The 15,854-nt window shown below is 35.5% G+C and overlaps 1 protein-coding gene across 1 annotated transcript; it reads left to right on the top strand.

Annotated features, from left to right (window-relative positions):
- Positions 1-409: 409 nt before the first annotated feature.
- On the top strand, positions 410-14,957 carry LOC139157744 (L-threonine 3-dehydrogenase, mitochondrial-like). Its single transcript, XM_070734838.1, has 9 exons — positions 410-600; positions 2,431-2,627; positions 3,562-3,604; positions 3,999-4,069; positions 5,871-6,020; positions 6,135-6,307; positions 8,758-8,848; positions 10,543-10,812; positions 11,431-14,957. Exons 2-9 carry the CDS (start codon positions 2,444-2,446, stop codon positions 11,577-11,579), a joined length of 1,131 nt encoding a protein of 376 aa, XP_070590939.1. The 5' UTR covers positions 410-600; positions 2,431-2,443; the 3' UTR covers positions 11,580-14,957.
- The last annotated feature ends 897 nt before the right edge of the window (positions 14,958-15,854 follow it).

Below are 15,854 nucleotides of genomic sequence, written 5' to 3'. Positions count from 1 at the left end.
AAATGGTTTGAATATATGCCTTGATTATAGCTGGTGGTGATACAGGAAAGTGTTTTCGAAAAGGAAAACTATTCCAATGTGTTATTTTCCTCTAGAAAACTCTTATCTCACATCACTAGTGAAGCTCATTTTCTTATGTACAATAGACAAAGTTTTGTAAGTACTGTAATGCAATTTTGAAATATCTTTGGATATAAATTTGAAACTTCCCTTTGAAATCACAGAATCCTTATATTGTACTGTAATTGCAGTTTTCATAATAATCTTGCAGAGGTCATTTAACTTTCCTGATTAGGGAAAAGAAAAATGCAATTCAGTGTTCCTTTTCCAACCCACTCACCCCCACAAAACATCCCTAGCAGCCCTGTGATGTGTTTTCTTGAAAATGTCCTGCCTAGTCTGAGGTCATGTCCTTTGAAATTGAAAAAGAGGAGCATGATGTGTTCACTTTTTGCTGATACCACATGCAGAGAGAACACACCCTTTTCTATGTAGTGAACAACTCCCAGTACCTCAGGAATTTTGATTGGCTTAGCAGAGAGGCTGTGCCCTATAAATACACCTCTTTTGCTTTTCAAAAAAACATTTGCAGAATAGAAGGTAAGCTGGTTATTGGCATCATCTGTTTTTCACAGGGAGTGGGAAGGTTTGTAGGGGGTTTTGTACTGAATTGGAAGTGAATTTTTTTCTATCTGTAATAATGTGAAGTGAAGCTGAAAGAAAATGTATCTAATAGAATGTTGATCATTTTCCTGAAAAAAATATGCTTGTTGCATTTTGGGGGATATTATAAACTTAATGAATTCTGATCAAAAATATAATTTAATGTTTAAAAATGGTTGAGTATGAGTGTTTTTAATATAGGGGTGGGTTTTTTTCATTTTTACTATCAACTGTTAAGTCACCCTGTGAATTGCTATAGAGTTAGGAGTCTAAATTGAATTATTATAATTATTATAAACCTTTCTAATATTTAAAGTGTGATTTATTGTGGTGGGTTGCTTCATTTGCAAAGAATGAAGAAAAAATCTATAATTTCATCAATAGCTAGAGTTTATAACTTAACTTCTTAACATTTATGTTAGCTTGATAGTACAACAAAGGGCTAGGACATTGTTAACTGATTGATTCTAAAGAGATATGATGTGGCAGTTAGTCACTAAAACAATGAATAATGAAGCATTCTGTTTTTAGACTTCATTCACAGTGAAACCAAAACCAAGCTGTATTTTGGCTGTGAGCTGAATAGCAGGATATAATTTTGGTTTGTGGTTTCTGGAAGATTATACATTTTTGCAGCATCTTTCCATTTCAAGGAGTGGAATTCCTGAACTGGAGATTATATGAATTTAATGGGCTTGTTTTACATTTTTCAACTCAAGTTATGTGAATATTTGGCAGCCTTAATAAAATAGCTATAATTTATGAAAATTATCTATGGAACATACTGCATTTTTATATTGAATGCTGCTCTGTAGAAATAATTATCATTGCAGATGGTTTTAACAAATAATCAGAATACAATTCTATATATGGCTTGGAAGTATTATCTGTGTTGAATCAGTCATGCCCAGATAATCCACTATATACTTTGGCTACCAAAGGTACTTTTGCTGAAATTCAGCAGCATAATCTCTGGGCATTGATAATCAAGGGGCTCAAGGTCTCTGGATAATTCACCTCTAATCTGCAATAGCTTTTCCTAATTTGTTGTTTTTCAGATGTGTTGTGAGGGCAATTCCGTCATCCCCAGCCAACTCAGCAGTGGCTGTCTAATTAAAAAATTATGGGAATTAGTGCATGTGTTTAAAGAGCTTCAAATGGGGAGAGTTAATCTAACACCAAAAGTAGGCAAACTTTTGTGGCAAGGCACATCTGAAGTTGGGCAATGTGAAGCAGACACATATAAAATAGCAAGAGTGGCATGGCTACTTACAACCTTCCCATTTATTAGCAGAACTAGCTTCTAAATATGCTCAAATATTATCCTATTGAGAACTTGGGGAATCCTAAAGACATTGCAGAAAATAAAAATGGTTTTAAATAGTGGTTTATTTTTGGAGTATGCCAGGATCTCATATATTTTATTATATATTTTAAAAATCAGGAGGTACAGGGCATTTGGGTAGTACAGTATTGAGAACTTGGGGAATCCTAAAGACATTGCAGATAATAAAAATGGTTTTAAATACTGGTTTATTTTTGGAGTATGCCAGGATCTCATATATTTTATTCTATATTTTAAAAATCAGGAGGTACAGGGCATTTGGGTAGTATCAAAGCAGATTGGTGAAGAACATATGTGTTGCAGCTGATACATATGGTGTTTCTACCCCCTTTATTGGTAACTTGCAATTATTTCAGAAATTAATCTGGTCACTTTGCAGTGATGAAGCAACTACTCAATGACTTTCTTCTTTTCTTTTCCAGCACACTTGAAAAAATGCCTGCCATTAGGAATTTGAGCTCTGCTGTTAAACATCTGTTGAACAAACCTGGCTGTGGTTGTCAAGTTGCTCTTGTGCCAGCTAGATGTCTTAGCATTTCACCCCGGCAGGTGCCATCAGATGCCAGCTTTCATTCAGTATCTTTTTCAGAAACGGATCATCCACGGGTATTAATTACAGGTCAGCCAAATTTTAGATGTTACTTTCGAATTGTTTAATACAAGATGTTTTTTTGGTTTTTTTTACTAATTGTATCTGATCATGTGAACAAGTTTTGTGGGGCATTTAAATAAGTTGGAGCCCAATTTTTTTTAGAAACTGGTTCAACTCTTCTTTAATGCAGGCTATAGCAATTCCATCGTTAAAGAATAATAGATTTGCTCCCAAAGCATTTCTAGATAACAATAGGGATTTGGAGAAAAGGAATCTAGCTCTCATCTGCATGGGAGATTATTTTCCCTAAAAGCCAGAGACCTGGAAGATAAAGGTGATTGTTTTTTTATCAGGTGATTACATGGAAACAATAGAAACATAGAAGACTGGCGGCAGAAAAAGACCTCATGATCCATCTAGTCTGTCCTTATACTATTTTTTATATTTTATCTTAGGATGGATATATGTTCATCCCAGGCATGTTTAAATTCAGTTACTACTCTTATCACTCATTATTTATAGTGCCCTAGCAAAGCTTTTATACAGGTTAAAAACCATCTCCTTCAAGCTGGTTTTCCATAACTATTTATGTACATTTGACACATTCTGGGTTTGTTCTATTTACTGGAACCCTTATATTTTCTTTCCCCATTCTGATGCCCTTCAAATATTTTGAACTTCAGTTTCCATCAGTCAAGCTACTATATGATGGGTACAATATATAATGTAGACAGATGACCTTGAAAGGCATCTTATGCATAAAAAAAAAGTAATTTTCAGTTCAGCCATTTTCAATAATTTACATCTGTAAAAGTGCCATGATTTAACCAAACTTTTCTGTGAACTTTTCTTAGAACATCAACATCTCCTGAGCTTGAATAGTTCTTATGAATGAGGGTTTTTTTTAAAAAAAAAAATACTTCCAACTATAATTTACATACATTATACTCTTGCTTTTCAGGGGGATTAGGCCAGCTTGGAGTAGGACTTGCTAAACTGCTACGGTAAGATATAACCTTCATTGCTTCTGTTAACAATGTTATCTTTTTAAAAAGGTTTCCTATGCCTTCCTATTTATGATATGCATATCTATTGTATGCAGCTGTAGATGAGCCATTGTTTTTCTAATATGGTATATTATCTTGGCCCTATTTGGAGGGGTGGAGATATAGTGGAAAAAGTAAATAATAAAATAGGTTTAGCATAAAAAATGGCAAGTGAGTCTCTTCCTAGTTGGTTATGCTTATTTGGAGAGTGATAGTCTAGTGGTTAGAAACATCAGTATTATGGAGTACAGAAAATATGGATTAAAAGTGAATCTCATATACCAGAGTAAGTTTTGCTCTAAAAGCTGTGTTCAAAATGAAAAAAAAATATTAATTATGGTTTCTTCTCCAGGAAACGCTTTGGAAAGAACAATGTGATTTTGTCCGATATTAGAAAGCCCCCCAATAGTGTCTTCTATAGTGGTAAGTGCCATATTAAATAGAGATAAATATTTAGTGATTATTTTCCAGGGCTTAAAGGTTTTTTTCTACAAGGACATTTTCTTTTAGTTAAACCTTGGATTTTTTAAAAAAATATTAATCCTTTTAATCATCCTTGAAGTATATGACTCAAGTTTACAAGTTTCTCTCCAAGTCTTTCCCCTCTTTTTAGGCTGTGGGTCAATGGTGGGTTGCTCTTGGTTCAGCCTGATTCTTGGAACCAGTAGCACAGGTGGTGAAAGGCTTTGCCCACCCACCCAGAATGCTTCTGTGTATGCGCAGAAGTGTCACAAGTGCACACGCAAACCAGTAGTAAAAGGTTTTAGAACCCACAACTGCTGTGGGTGTTGTCCACAATGAAAGATATATTTCTGATCATCCAGCCATAAGAAATGAGAACGGCAAGTATAATGTTATGTGCATTGTCTAATTGGCTTTGCGCAGAAGAGAATCAATGTGATAGAGTACTCTTATAACGTGAAGGCATTAGAGCATGAAGAGACACAATTGAATCACTGTTCTTCAGTAACCTTGTAGAAATTGATGGGAGATTAGTGTGTATGTCAAATAAAATGTATTTAATTTGACCCAAGCTAATTTACTTGTTGCCATCCATTGCCTGACTTTTAAACATGATAGAGGATATGTAAAAGAAAATGTTGTGACAATCCATGCAGGAAATACATATTTAAAGCAGTTGTTTCAATTGCTGTGTCAACCTCAATTTTGGCCAACCAACATAGTTTCTACCCAGGTCATGATGCCTCATTTGCTATACTCACTGAAATGAGTTCTCTGCTCCAAATAATATATGCTGAACAAAATGATGTGCTGTGCAACTGTTTAAAATATATGTCTGAAATTCTGTTTAAAGACAGTATAAGTGGTTTGTCATAGTATAAATCTCCAAAAAACAAAGAAGTTAATCTTAAAACTATTCTTTTCAGAGGCTCTTGTTCTTACTGTATAGGCCAGTGATGGTGAACCTTTTTTTCCTTGGGTGTCGAAAGAGTGTGGGCACATGCTGTCATACATCCGTGGGTGCCCACATCCATAATTCAATGCCTGGGGAGGGTGAAAACAGATTCCTCCTTCCCCCAGAGGCCTTCTGGAGGCCGAAAACAGCTTGTTTCCCAACTTCTGATGGACCCAGTAGGCTCGTGTTTCGTCATCCCCAGGCTCCAAATTCTTTCCTGGAGCCAGGGGAGGGTTAAAGTATCCTCCCCCACCCCTCTGGAGGCTCTCTGGAAGCCAAAAATGGCCTCTTGGAGCCTCTATGTGAGCCAAAAATCAGCTGGCTGGCACACACATGCACAGTGGAGCTGAGCTAGAGCAACAGCTCATGTACCAGCAGATATGGATCTGCGTGCCTCCTGTGGCACCCATGCCATAGGTTCACCATCAGTGGCAGAGGCTAAGTGCCTTATTATGATCTTGGGTAAAATAGAAATTCATCGGTCTTCAAACAATGTTTGCCCTAGATAAAAGTAACTTCATTCCAAATATATCAAAGCTCTGCTGCATATTCATTTTTAGTGACTTTGTATAAGTGACCTATACTAAATAGACACACACATCATGCATTATATCTTACAATATGTATCTGTACATGCTACTGCATTTCAAATACAGTATTCATAAAAAACATGGAATTAGAAATTTTTGAAATTGTAATGCATTCATCAAATTCCTTCTTCAAATAAAAATGTCATTGACTGTATTTACAAGCTATTGACATCTTTAACAAAGCATGGATTATTTTAAGCCTCTTTTTTACACTTAGGTCCTTTCATCTACTCTGATATTCTGGATTACAAGAATCTTCGTGAGATAGTGGTGAACAACAGGATTACTTGGCTCTTTCATTACAGTGCTTTGCTCAGTGCAGTTGGAGAAGCTAATGTCCCTTTGGCAAGATCGGTGAATATTACTGGTATGTCTTAACACATTTATAGTTGGTTGCTTAGGAATACCTACCGCACTATAGAAGTATTGGTATTTTTATTTTTTTGGTTTGGGCTTAAAAACTTTTGTTTGCTATTCCCAGGGCTGCACAACATTCTTGATATAGCTGCCGAGCATGGTTTGCGACTCTTTGTTCCTGGCACAATTGGTGCCTTTGGACCAACTTCCCCTAGGAATCCAACCCCTGATCTCTGCATCCAAAGGCCAAGGACAATCTATGGAGTTTCCAAGGTTCATGCTGAACTTATGGGAGAGGTAAGGTTAAGCATTTTGTTATAAGAATGCCTTGTTCTTTCCCATTAAGGTTCTATTTATATACCTGTAAATAGCAATGCATATAAATAATAGCCTGTAGCTGAATTTTTTCTTTCATTTTTATTCTTATAATTGGTTTTTGAGTTTTCCTATACAACTGAAATATTAGCCTAATATACTGCTCAAAAAAATAAAGGGAACACTTAAATAACACAATACAACTCCAAGTAAATCAACTACTGTGAAATCAAACTGTCCACGTAGGAAGCAACGCTGATTGACAATCAATTTCACATACAGTTGTGCACATTCAACTTTGTACAGAACAAAGTATTCAATGAGAATATTTCATTCATTCGGATCTAGGATGTCTTATTTGAGTGTTGCCTTTATTTTTTAGAGCAGTGTACTATAAATTGAACAAATATTGAATATTTATTATTATAACTTATTATATTGCTTTTGTCCTGACATTCTCTTAATTGTAGTCTTTGCAGTTATGTTTCAATTACAAGAGAAATCAAATAGCAACACACGCTTGATAATTAGTAGACTTTCTAAGCAGTATGCTTTTAGTAGCTACAATGTCAAAACCATATGTAATCTTTTCAGCAAAAATGATAAATCCTGAAGAACGATTTGTTTTTCCAAGATTCTTGACCATTGGATTATGTCTAGATTCAGCATTCTATGTAAGATAATATCAAAGATAAGAATTGCTCATTTTTTTTACATCTGGATATAATCCATAAATTTCTGGCAAATATGTGTCAATGATAGCCTAGTGAAGTTTGAAGCTATGAGTGTTTTGTTACAATCGACTGAAGACAGGTTGGTAGCTAAGTCATTTCAGGTGCTTGAATTTCTGTTGCCATTTTAATGGACACAACTATAATATGCATCAGCATTACTGTAGCAAGATATGTATTTTAGAAAAGGAAAGAACGTATCTATATTAATATTTTTTGTTCTATAATATTATTTTACTTTGATGATTTTGAGGCCAGTTTGGAATCATAGGTAAAGACAGCAACCTAGAAACTAGGGGAGGATAACATCGAGTCCTGCCTTAGACACAGAGCCTGCTGTGTGATCTTGAATCAGTCCCTCTCTAGTCCCTAGAAAGAAGAAACAAGACAAGTCACAAAGGTCAAGAAAACTGCAGGGACATTAACCATCAAACCTGTGGGCCGAATATACTGGCCATGCTCACCTCCAGTTTAGCGAAGGAGGGTGGGAAGTTGCGATATATCACATGACGACTGTGATGGCATGACTTTGTCATCCTTGAACTAGACTCCTTCTTTGGATTTGGAGATCAGAAAGCAGCTAAGAAGACACTATATTGTTCCTGCTCCACAATGTGCATAAGTGCACCACTGTGCCTACCGTCCCTGTCCTATTGTCTTCTTTTGTTACTTTTTATCATTACTTATCTAATGTTTTATTTGTATAAATTACCACTCTATAATTGTTTGAACAAATAAATAAAATAATAAAATAAAATAAAATATAATATAATATAATATAATATAATATAATATAATATAATATAATATAATATAATATAATATAATATAATATAATATAATATAATATAATATAATATAATATAATATAATATAATATAATATAATATAATATAATATAATATATAATATAATATAATATAATATTATAATATAATATAATATAATATAATATAATATAATATAATATAATATAATATAATATAATATAATATAATATAATATAATATAATATAATATAATATAATATAATATAATATAATATAAAATAAAATAAACGTCAATTCTTTTCCACCATCCCTTTGACAGAAACTGTCCTTCTTTTTGCTCACTAGCTTGTCATGTTTCTGGTTTCGTTTAATTTGCCTCTTCCCCTTTGTAAATGCAATTTTAACTATTTCATGTATGTTCCCATCAACGAAAATCAAGACCCTTTTTTATTAAAGTCTTGGATCACATGAAAATTATTTGTATGCCGCCCCGAGTCTTCGGAGAGGGGCGGCATACAAATCTAAGTAATAATAATAATAATAATAATAATATTATGGGTTTTCTGAAGATTTAAGCATCAAAGTGTGCAATTTGTTTGTTCATCGAAGCAGTCAATTTATATGACCACAAATGCCTCCAGGCAGGAAATTAACATCAGTGTAGAACAAGTTTTTCTTGTGCTTTTGAACACTAGAGAGTCATGTCATGTCACGCTTTAACTCCGCCATTCACTATATATGGTTATTATTTAAGTGAATGTTGTCTCTAGAAACATACTATTTTATAATAATGAACATTCTCACCAATATAGAACCTAAAGCTTCAATTTGCAACAAGTAACCAGCTTTGTTTTGGCACAAATCACAATTAATGGTGCATCTCATTTCTTTTTCTTTCCCCCTTTTAATTTTGTGTTTGTGTGTGTGTTAGTACTATCATTATAGATATGGGCTTGATTTCCGGTGTCTAAGATATCCTGGCATTATCTCAGCAGATTCCCAGCCTGGTGGAGGAACAACTGGTAAGGAGCTGATACAGTCCAATCTTTTATTTTTATATTGACCTGTGTCAATAAAATATGAAGGAAAAACCACAAGAAAAGGGGTTCTGCTTATGCTTGTGTCTTGTGTATTTTTCATGTAGGAGCCATTCTCTTGCTAAGAGCTCCATAGCTCTCTGAGAGACAGTCAGAGAAACTAGAGGGGGGATGAAAGCAAACTCCCCCCCCCCCCAGACTGAGGAAAGGCTATTGGGTGCTTCTTTTCTTCCTCAAGTGGCTACCTTTAATTCTTCATTTCCAAACTCCTGGAAATGAAACCTTGCTAGTAGAAATTGCCAGATTGCTCAAATTTTGATAAGGAAAACCAGAATCAAGATGACAGCTCTTCTTTAACGTACATTTATGCATTTTTTTTGTTTAAAATCTATGTGAATAATCCCAAAGGTGCTTTCTCAAGAGGCAACTGGACTTTCTTCTTTTTTCTTTGAAGACGTTTCACTTCTCATCCAAAAGATCCTGCAGAAAACTTCTAAGTTTCTATGACCCCTAAATCCTTCTCTTCTGATGTTTTTGCTAACATAGAACTACCAAACTGCAAATGACAAGTGGAGAAACACTTCTCTCCTGAACGTAGCAGCTTACGGTTCCGGTAGTAGGCCATCACTGCACAGAACCCTCTGCACATTCTCAGAGGGTCATTTCCCTTGTGTAATGCACTTCCGACACGATGCGAACTGGTAGGGAAGGTTAGTGGAAGCCAAGCCTGAGGACAGAAGGGAAAGGGGGGGGGACAGGATCGAAACATTTAAATATGTGAAAGGGTTAAATAAGGTTCAGGAGGGAAGTGTTTTTAATAGGAAAGTGAACACAAGAACACGGGGACACAATCTGAAGTTAGTTGGGGGAAAGATCAAAAGCAACGTGAGAAAATATTATTTGACCGAAAGAGTAGTAGATGCTTGGAACAAACTTCCAGCAGATGTGGTCGGTAAACCCACAGTAACTGAATTTAAACATGCCTGGGATAAACATATATCCATCCTAAGATAAAATACAGGAAATAGTATAAGGGCAGACTAGATGGACCAGGAGGTCTTTTTCTGCCCTCAATCTTCTATGTTTCTATGTTTCTAAAACACAGCTCCACAAGACAGTCTTTTCTGCAGTTCCAAGAAGGCTCCACACCCATTTGCCCTTGTTGGTTAATGGACGTGAACCTACTTGGAACTTCAGAAAGGACTGAGATGTGGAGCTGTGCTTTCTGCATGATGTTTTCCTGTGTCCTGTGTCTCTTCACTGAAATCCTTTCATTCCCCACCATCCAGACAGAGCTGAAGAAGTTTCTTGGATGAGGAATGAAATGTCTTCAAAGGGGGGGGGGACCCCCAAGGAAGTCCAATTGCCTTTTGAAAAAGCATCTTTGGGTCAATCATGACTTGGATGACTGAGAATCTCAATAGCTACATGAATAATGTAAATAAATAAATGTAATTTAGCCCTGGACTATAAAAGGTGCACCGAAACATTCATCTCTATTTTAATTAATACAGTTCCTGTTAAACTTTCTGTGAGTTTCATATTAATTTCTAAGCATCCTTTCATTTTAACTTTTGTTGAGTCATATTGATAATCTGCTTTTTTATATGTAATTGAAGTTTCAGCTAGTGTTATATCATCTTAACCAGGCATGCTGCCATCTTTCCCCCCCCTAACAGATTACGCAGTCCAAATTTTCCATGATGCTCTCAAGACTGGAAAATTCCAATGTAATCTTAAACCAGACACCCGCCTGCCAATGATGTATATCGATGACTGTCTTCGAGCTACTTTGGAGATCATGGAAGCACCTGCTGAGCAGCTGAGCATGAGGACTTACAACATCAATGCCATGAGTTTTTCACCCGAGGAGCTGGTTCAAGAGGTCCAGAAGCATATTCCAGAACTTGACGTTGCCTACAATGTGGATCCTGTTAGACAAGCCATTGGTTAGTACCTGGCTTTGGCCTTTTACAATGCTGTATGAAGCTATGTATGACAATGAAGTGGAACAGTTTTGTGCTTTCAAACTGTTTGACAGATTTTTTTTTTAATGTATTGGAATTTCATTGCTTGGCCTAGCACATACTTTAAACTGCTATATACTGTAGATGGACCTCACATTTATTTTAAAAAATGAAACCCAAGCTGCAAAATTTCAGCTTTTGCTTTTTATTTTAAGGATTGTCCTTTTATACATAATCAGGAATCCATATAATGTATAAACTTGATCTGTGACAAAGTGCGCATTGAAACTTTAAGCTGGATTTTCTACTTGATTAAGGGGATGACTTTCAAATGGGATTGTAATGATTAACAGTTCTAAAATATGCATGCAGATACCTTAAAGAATCTTATTTATCTTCAGTGATAAAGAAAACTATGAAGTATCATAAGAAGCTACTGTGTATTAGAACAGAGTTTTGGCATCCTCTCTATCTTTCTCTGTTTAAATATTGCTGCTTTCTGAGCTTTCTAAGTGGGAAAAAGGGGAAATTCTTGGGTTGGACTTTCAAAGCCCTTTGCCTTTGATTTAATGTATATCTTTTTCTTTATTTTTGTTAAAGCTGAGAGTTGGCCAATGGTTTTTGATGACAACAATGCCCGCCAAGATTGGGGATGGAAACATGATTATGATCTTCCAGACCTGGTGAACACCATGTTCAACTTCCTTAGCTCTGTCCGTTGCATTTCCAGAGTTGCTCAAGTCAGCTAAGTCTTTATATGATGCCACCACCAGATGTTTCAGAGCACTTCATCTACTAAAATTTGAAGAGCCTACTATTTGAACATGATTATTGATTTCTCAGTTCGCTTTTTTCCTTTTGCTAAAGAAATATACATGCATATACAGTGTATTTGCTAAAGATATACACACATACATAGATACACATACATGCATATACTGAGAAAAACTTTGTATACACTTCTGAAAGCTGTCTATCTATAGGGACCCTCAGGAAATACTTGTTCATTAGCTGCAGTTACAGTCCTAATTCTAAATGTTTATTTGGAATATACGCCTTTTTTGTTGTTTGGTTCTTTTATAGGGTTATACATGCTTCAGTAAGGATTTGGAAGAAGTACTTTGGAATTCACATGAACATACCATCTTTTTGCTATTCATTAAAGCTTCTTTTTAAAAGGATTTTATTTAAGACTGACCAAAAATGCTTCTGTAGAAAGCTGAAAAAAATTCAGCTAGTATAATGAGTGAGCAGAGAGGTGATGAGCTTGTTTAATGATCAAAACATATTTTCCTATTCATTTTGAAGTGTGCACAGTCTTAAAAACTACAACTAAAACTAAATTATGTCCTACGTTGAATTTCCTGGGCTATAAAATGTAGATGACATGGGAAGGAGAGGAGCATTAAGGAGAGACGTCACAAAAGGAAAATATATTCTTAACTCTACCTTGATTTTCTGATAGTTTATTCCACCTTTAAGTGCAAATTCTCCCGAATTTCCTGCTCCTATATTCATAGAAAACTGAACACAACTATACAGTTCCCAGGAAGGATGAAATATTAGGCATTATGTTCTTATTATTTGCAAGTTCTCTTTGTCCTCTAGAACACTCCTGTAATTTAATGGAGTGAAATTAATATCAGGCTGCTATAGTTTCTAAGAGAATACACTTCTACATTGCTGCAATATCCTCCAAGTTTGCAGCACTAGGAAGCAAATGACAGGAAAAACCTGAGGAATACTTGCAGTAAGGATAGATACAAGCTAGGCAGCTGGAAAATTGGGTTTTGATCATTTTGTATCTATGGTCTGAAAAATGCTATGGAAATTCAACTAGATTACATTAAAAAATCAGATTTAATACGTGAATGTGTCATTTGTTTCCTATTTATAAATTATGGTACTTAGAGATTAGAATTGCCCCCACCCTCCTTGCCTTTCGTAAACTCCTTAAAATCCACCTTTGTCATCAGGCATGGGGGAACTGAGATATTCCTTCCCCCTCTCAGGCCTATTCAATTTATGCAGGTTATGTTTGTATGTATGTATGTTTGGTTTTAATAAGGGTTTTTAGTCATTTTTAATATTAGATTTGTTTCATGTTGTTTTATTGTTGTTGTTAGCCGCCCGAGTCTGCGGAATGGGGCGGCATACAAATCTAATAAATAAATAAATAAATAAATAAACTTTGGGATATGCATTTAGATATTTTGGTATCACTGAAAATATAAGATATAAAAATACAGTTTAATTCTTTCCCCAACCTACTATTAATGTGTTCAGTTGCTTATGAAACTGATTTTTTTACTCTTCCGTTTGCCTGTATTTTATATTGATACCTTCAACATTCCATAGCCCAGGTTAATTTATAGACATATACTGTTTGCTCAATCTTGGGTATTTTTTTAATTTTGTACTGTATGTAAAAGTAGGACCAGTCTGTAGAAACCTTGGCCCTGAATTAGTCGAGAATGTATCCTCCTTTTAGAGCACAAGGAAATTAAATGTGAATCCAGATATTTCCTCTTCAGATACTCCTTTGTTCTCAACATTCCTAAGGCTTTGGAACTTTTCTGAAATACTTGTGGAGTCCCTGAAGTGAATGGTCTTTTATAGCAGCCCTGAATCAGTTTCCAATTGAACAGCCCTAGACCTGCAATGTTTCCTTTGACAAGGTATAAGCATATTTAACATATTTATATAGGGTGAATTATATGCCCCACAATTTCAAAAAGAAATTGAACCTTACAGATAACACAAAAAAATTAGACATAATTAAAAGGAAATAACCAAATCTAATAACAATCACCACTGACAGCCGAGTAAAATAGTAGTGGCAATAATGTTCATGTTTGCAGGAAGGGAACTGCTGCGTCATCAGTTCTCAAAGACTTTCCAAAAAGAGTTTGAGCTTGGCAGCTTTCCTGAACACAAAGATTTGATACTGTTCCAAACATCCAGGTTCAGGGTCACTCTGTGATAAGGAGAGGTGATTGTTTTTGTACCACTTTTGTGCCCTTTCCGAAGGCATGGAGTGGAATACACAAACATTTTGTCTATTCAGTGGCCTACTGATGGTCTACATCTCCATGTGAAGGGCCCCGCATGACACATGGCTGTCTTTTATAGGTTCTTTAGATTTTAGATCTGATTTTTTAATCCCACTTTTATTATTTTTATAAGTTAACTCAAAATGGTGGGCCTACCTAATACTCCTTCCTCCTTCTATTTTTCTCACAACAACAGCCCACCACCATGTGAGGTGAGCTAAGCTGAGAGAGACTGACTGGCCCAAAGCTACCCAGTCAACTTTCATACCTTATTGCCCCTTGAATTCTCAGGAGATATAGGGTATGCTCATATATTTCATTGTTTGTTGCATTTCTGTGCATGCCACAAGCGCTTACTCTGCAATACAGTAGACATATTGCCTACATTAAGAATTTTGCTTGTAATTCTAACTCAGAGGATTTGCACTTTTAGTCATAGCTGTTCAGATGACACTTTTGGCCCAATGGGTCTGCTAAGCAAAACAATATCAAATAAGTTTACAATGTTAAGAACTTAAAAATAATTTCCAAACAGAGATCACTTTGATATTGAAAAGCAGTCAAGTATTTTCTTTATTTAATACAAATGTGCTGAATTAATTATATAACTCTCCTTTTTTTCTGTAATAAGAAATAATACATAAGATATATATTTTTGGTCAGTTTGACTTATTATAAAATGCTGGAAGATGACTGTGGCTATTCTGGTGAGATTGGGACATTAACATCAAAATTCCCATATTTGGGCAAAGATTTGGTCTGTGACTTTTAGTTACTATTCTGTCAAGATATTTAAAGATTGTGTTTCCCTAATGGAATACATTAAAGCCAAACCTTTGTATTATTCTGTATGTCCAATGACTTTAATGGGATTTAGCATTCACAAATGAAAGGTTATTCATTAATTTATTCATTTATTTAGCCTTCATACATTTTATAAGTTCTAAATTGTATAGTTTCTTTTAACAAGAAGGAATATTTATATCCGGATTAAGTGTTAAAAAACAGTTTTCTCTTTCTCTGCCACTCCATTGAAAGTTATTCATACTATTTGAATAAAGTTCTAAATACATAGATCTGTGTTGTTTTTTGTCTATTGGTTATATGGAAGTATCAATTGCAATCGCTTGACAATAATGCTGCTCTTTTATAGAAAAAGAAATAGCTGGTACAGGTAGTCTTTGACTTGCAATCATTCCCTTAGTGATCATTTGAAGTTAGGACAGCACTGAAAATAATGACTGGTTTTCACACAACCATTGCAACATCCCCATAGTCAAAATTTGGATGTTTTGCAGCTAGCCTTTGTTTATGATGTTGCGGTATCCCAGGGTCATGTGATCACCTTTTGTGACCTTCTATAAGCAAAGTCAGTGGGAAATCCAGATTCACTTAAAAACAATTACTAGCTTAACAATAGTAGGGATTCACTTAACTCTGGCAAGAAGGGTCATAAGGGAAAAACTTAAATGTCTTGCTTAACAATGGAAATTTTGCTCAATTGGAGGCATAAATTGAGGACTACCTAACCAGCCAGGAGGGGAACTGATCCAGTAAACAGGTGGAGGAACCCATTGCTCCCCTGGTCTTGTCCACTTCCTCAGGTGTCAACAGGACAAACTCACCCCCTACATCAGATCCAGAGTAAGACTTGTCCCTATCCTCTTGGTTGACATTGCCCAATCAGAATCCAGGTCCATCTGAAAGTGAGCAATTTTATCCATAAGAAACTGGACAAATTCCTCAGCTCTACCCCGGAGGGGCTCATCCACTCCCTCCACATTAAGAAGGGAGTAAGTCACCCTAAACAGGGTTGCTGGGCACAATTCCATGGCTGCAATAAGTGCAGAAAAATGTGAACATTTTGCTGCTTATATCACCACTAGATAAGTCCTAATATAGGCTGTTAACATTGCCCGGTCAAATTCAGACTAACTGGCCCTCCAGTGTTGCTCTAGACATCTCTTCTGG

The sequence above is a fragment of the Erythrolamprus reginae genome, chromosome 1, assembly GCF_031021105.1.
Source record: "Erythrolamprus reginae isolate rEryReg1 chromosome 1, rEryReg1.hap1, whole genome shotgun sequence".
NCBI lineage: Eukaryota > Metazoa > Chordata > Lepidosauria > Squamata > Dipsadidae > Erythrolamprus > Erythrolamprus reginae.
The sequence above is the reverse complement of the archived record's forward strand: the minus strand, read 5'-3'. Positions and strand labels throughout refer to the sequence as shown.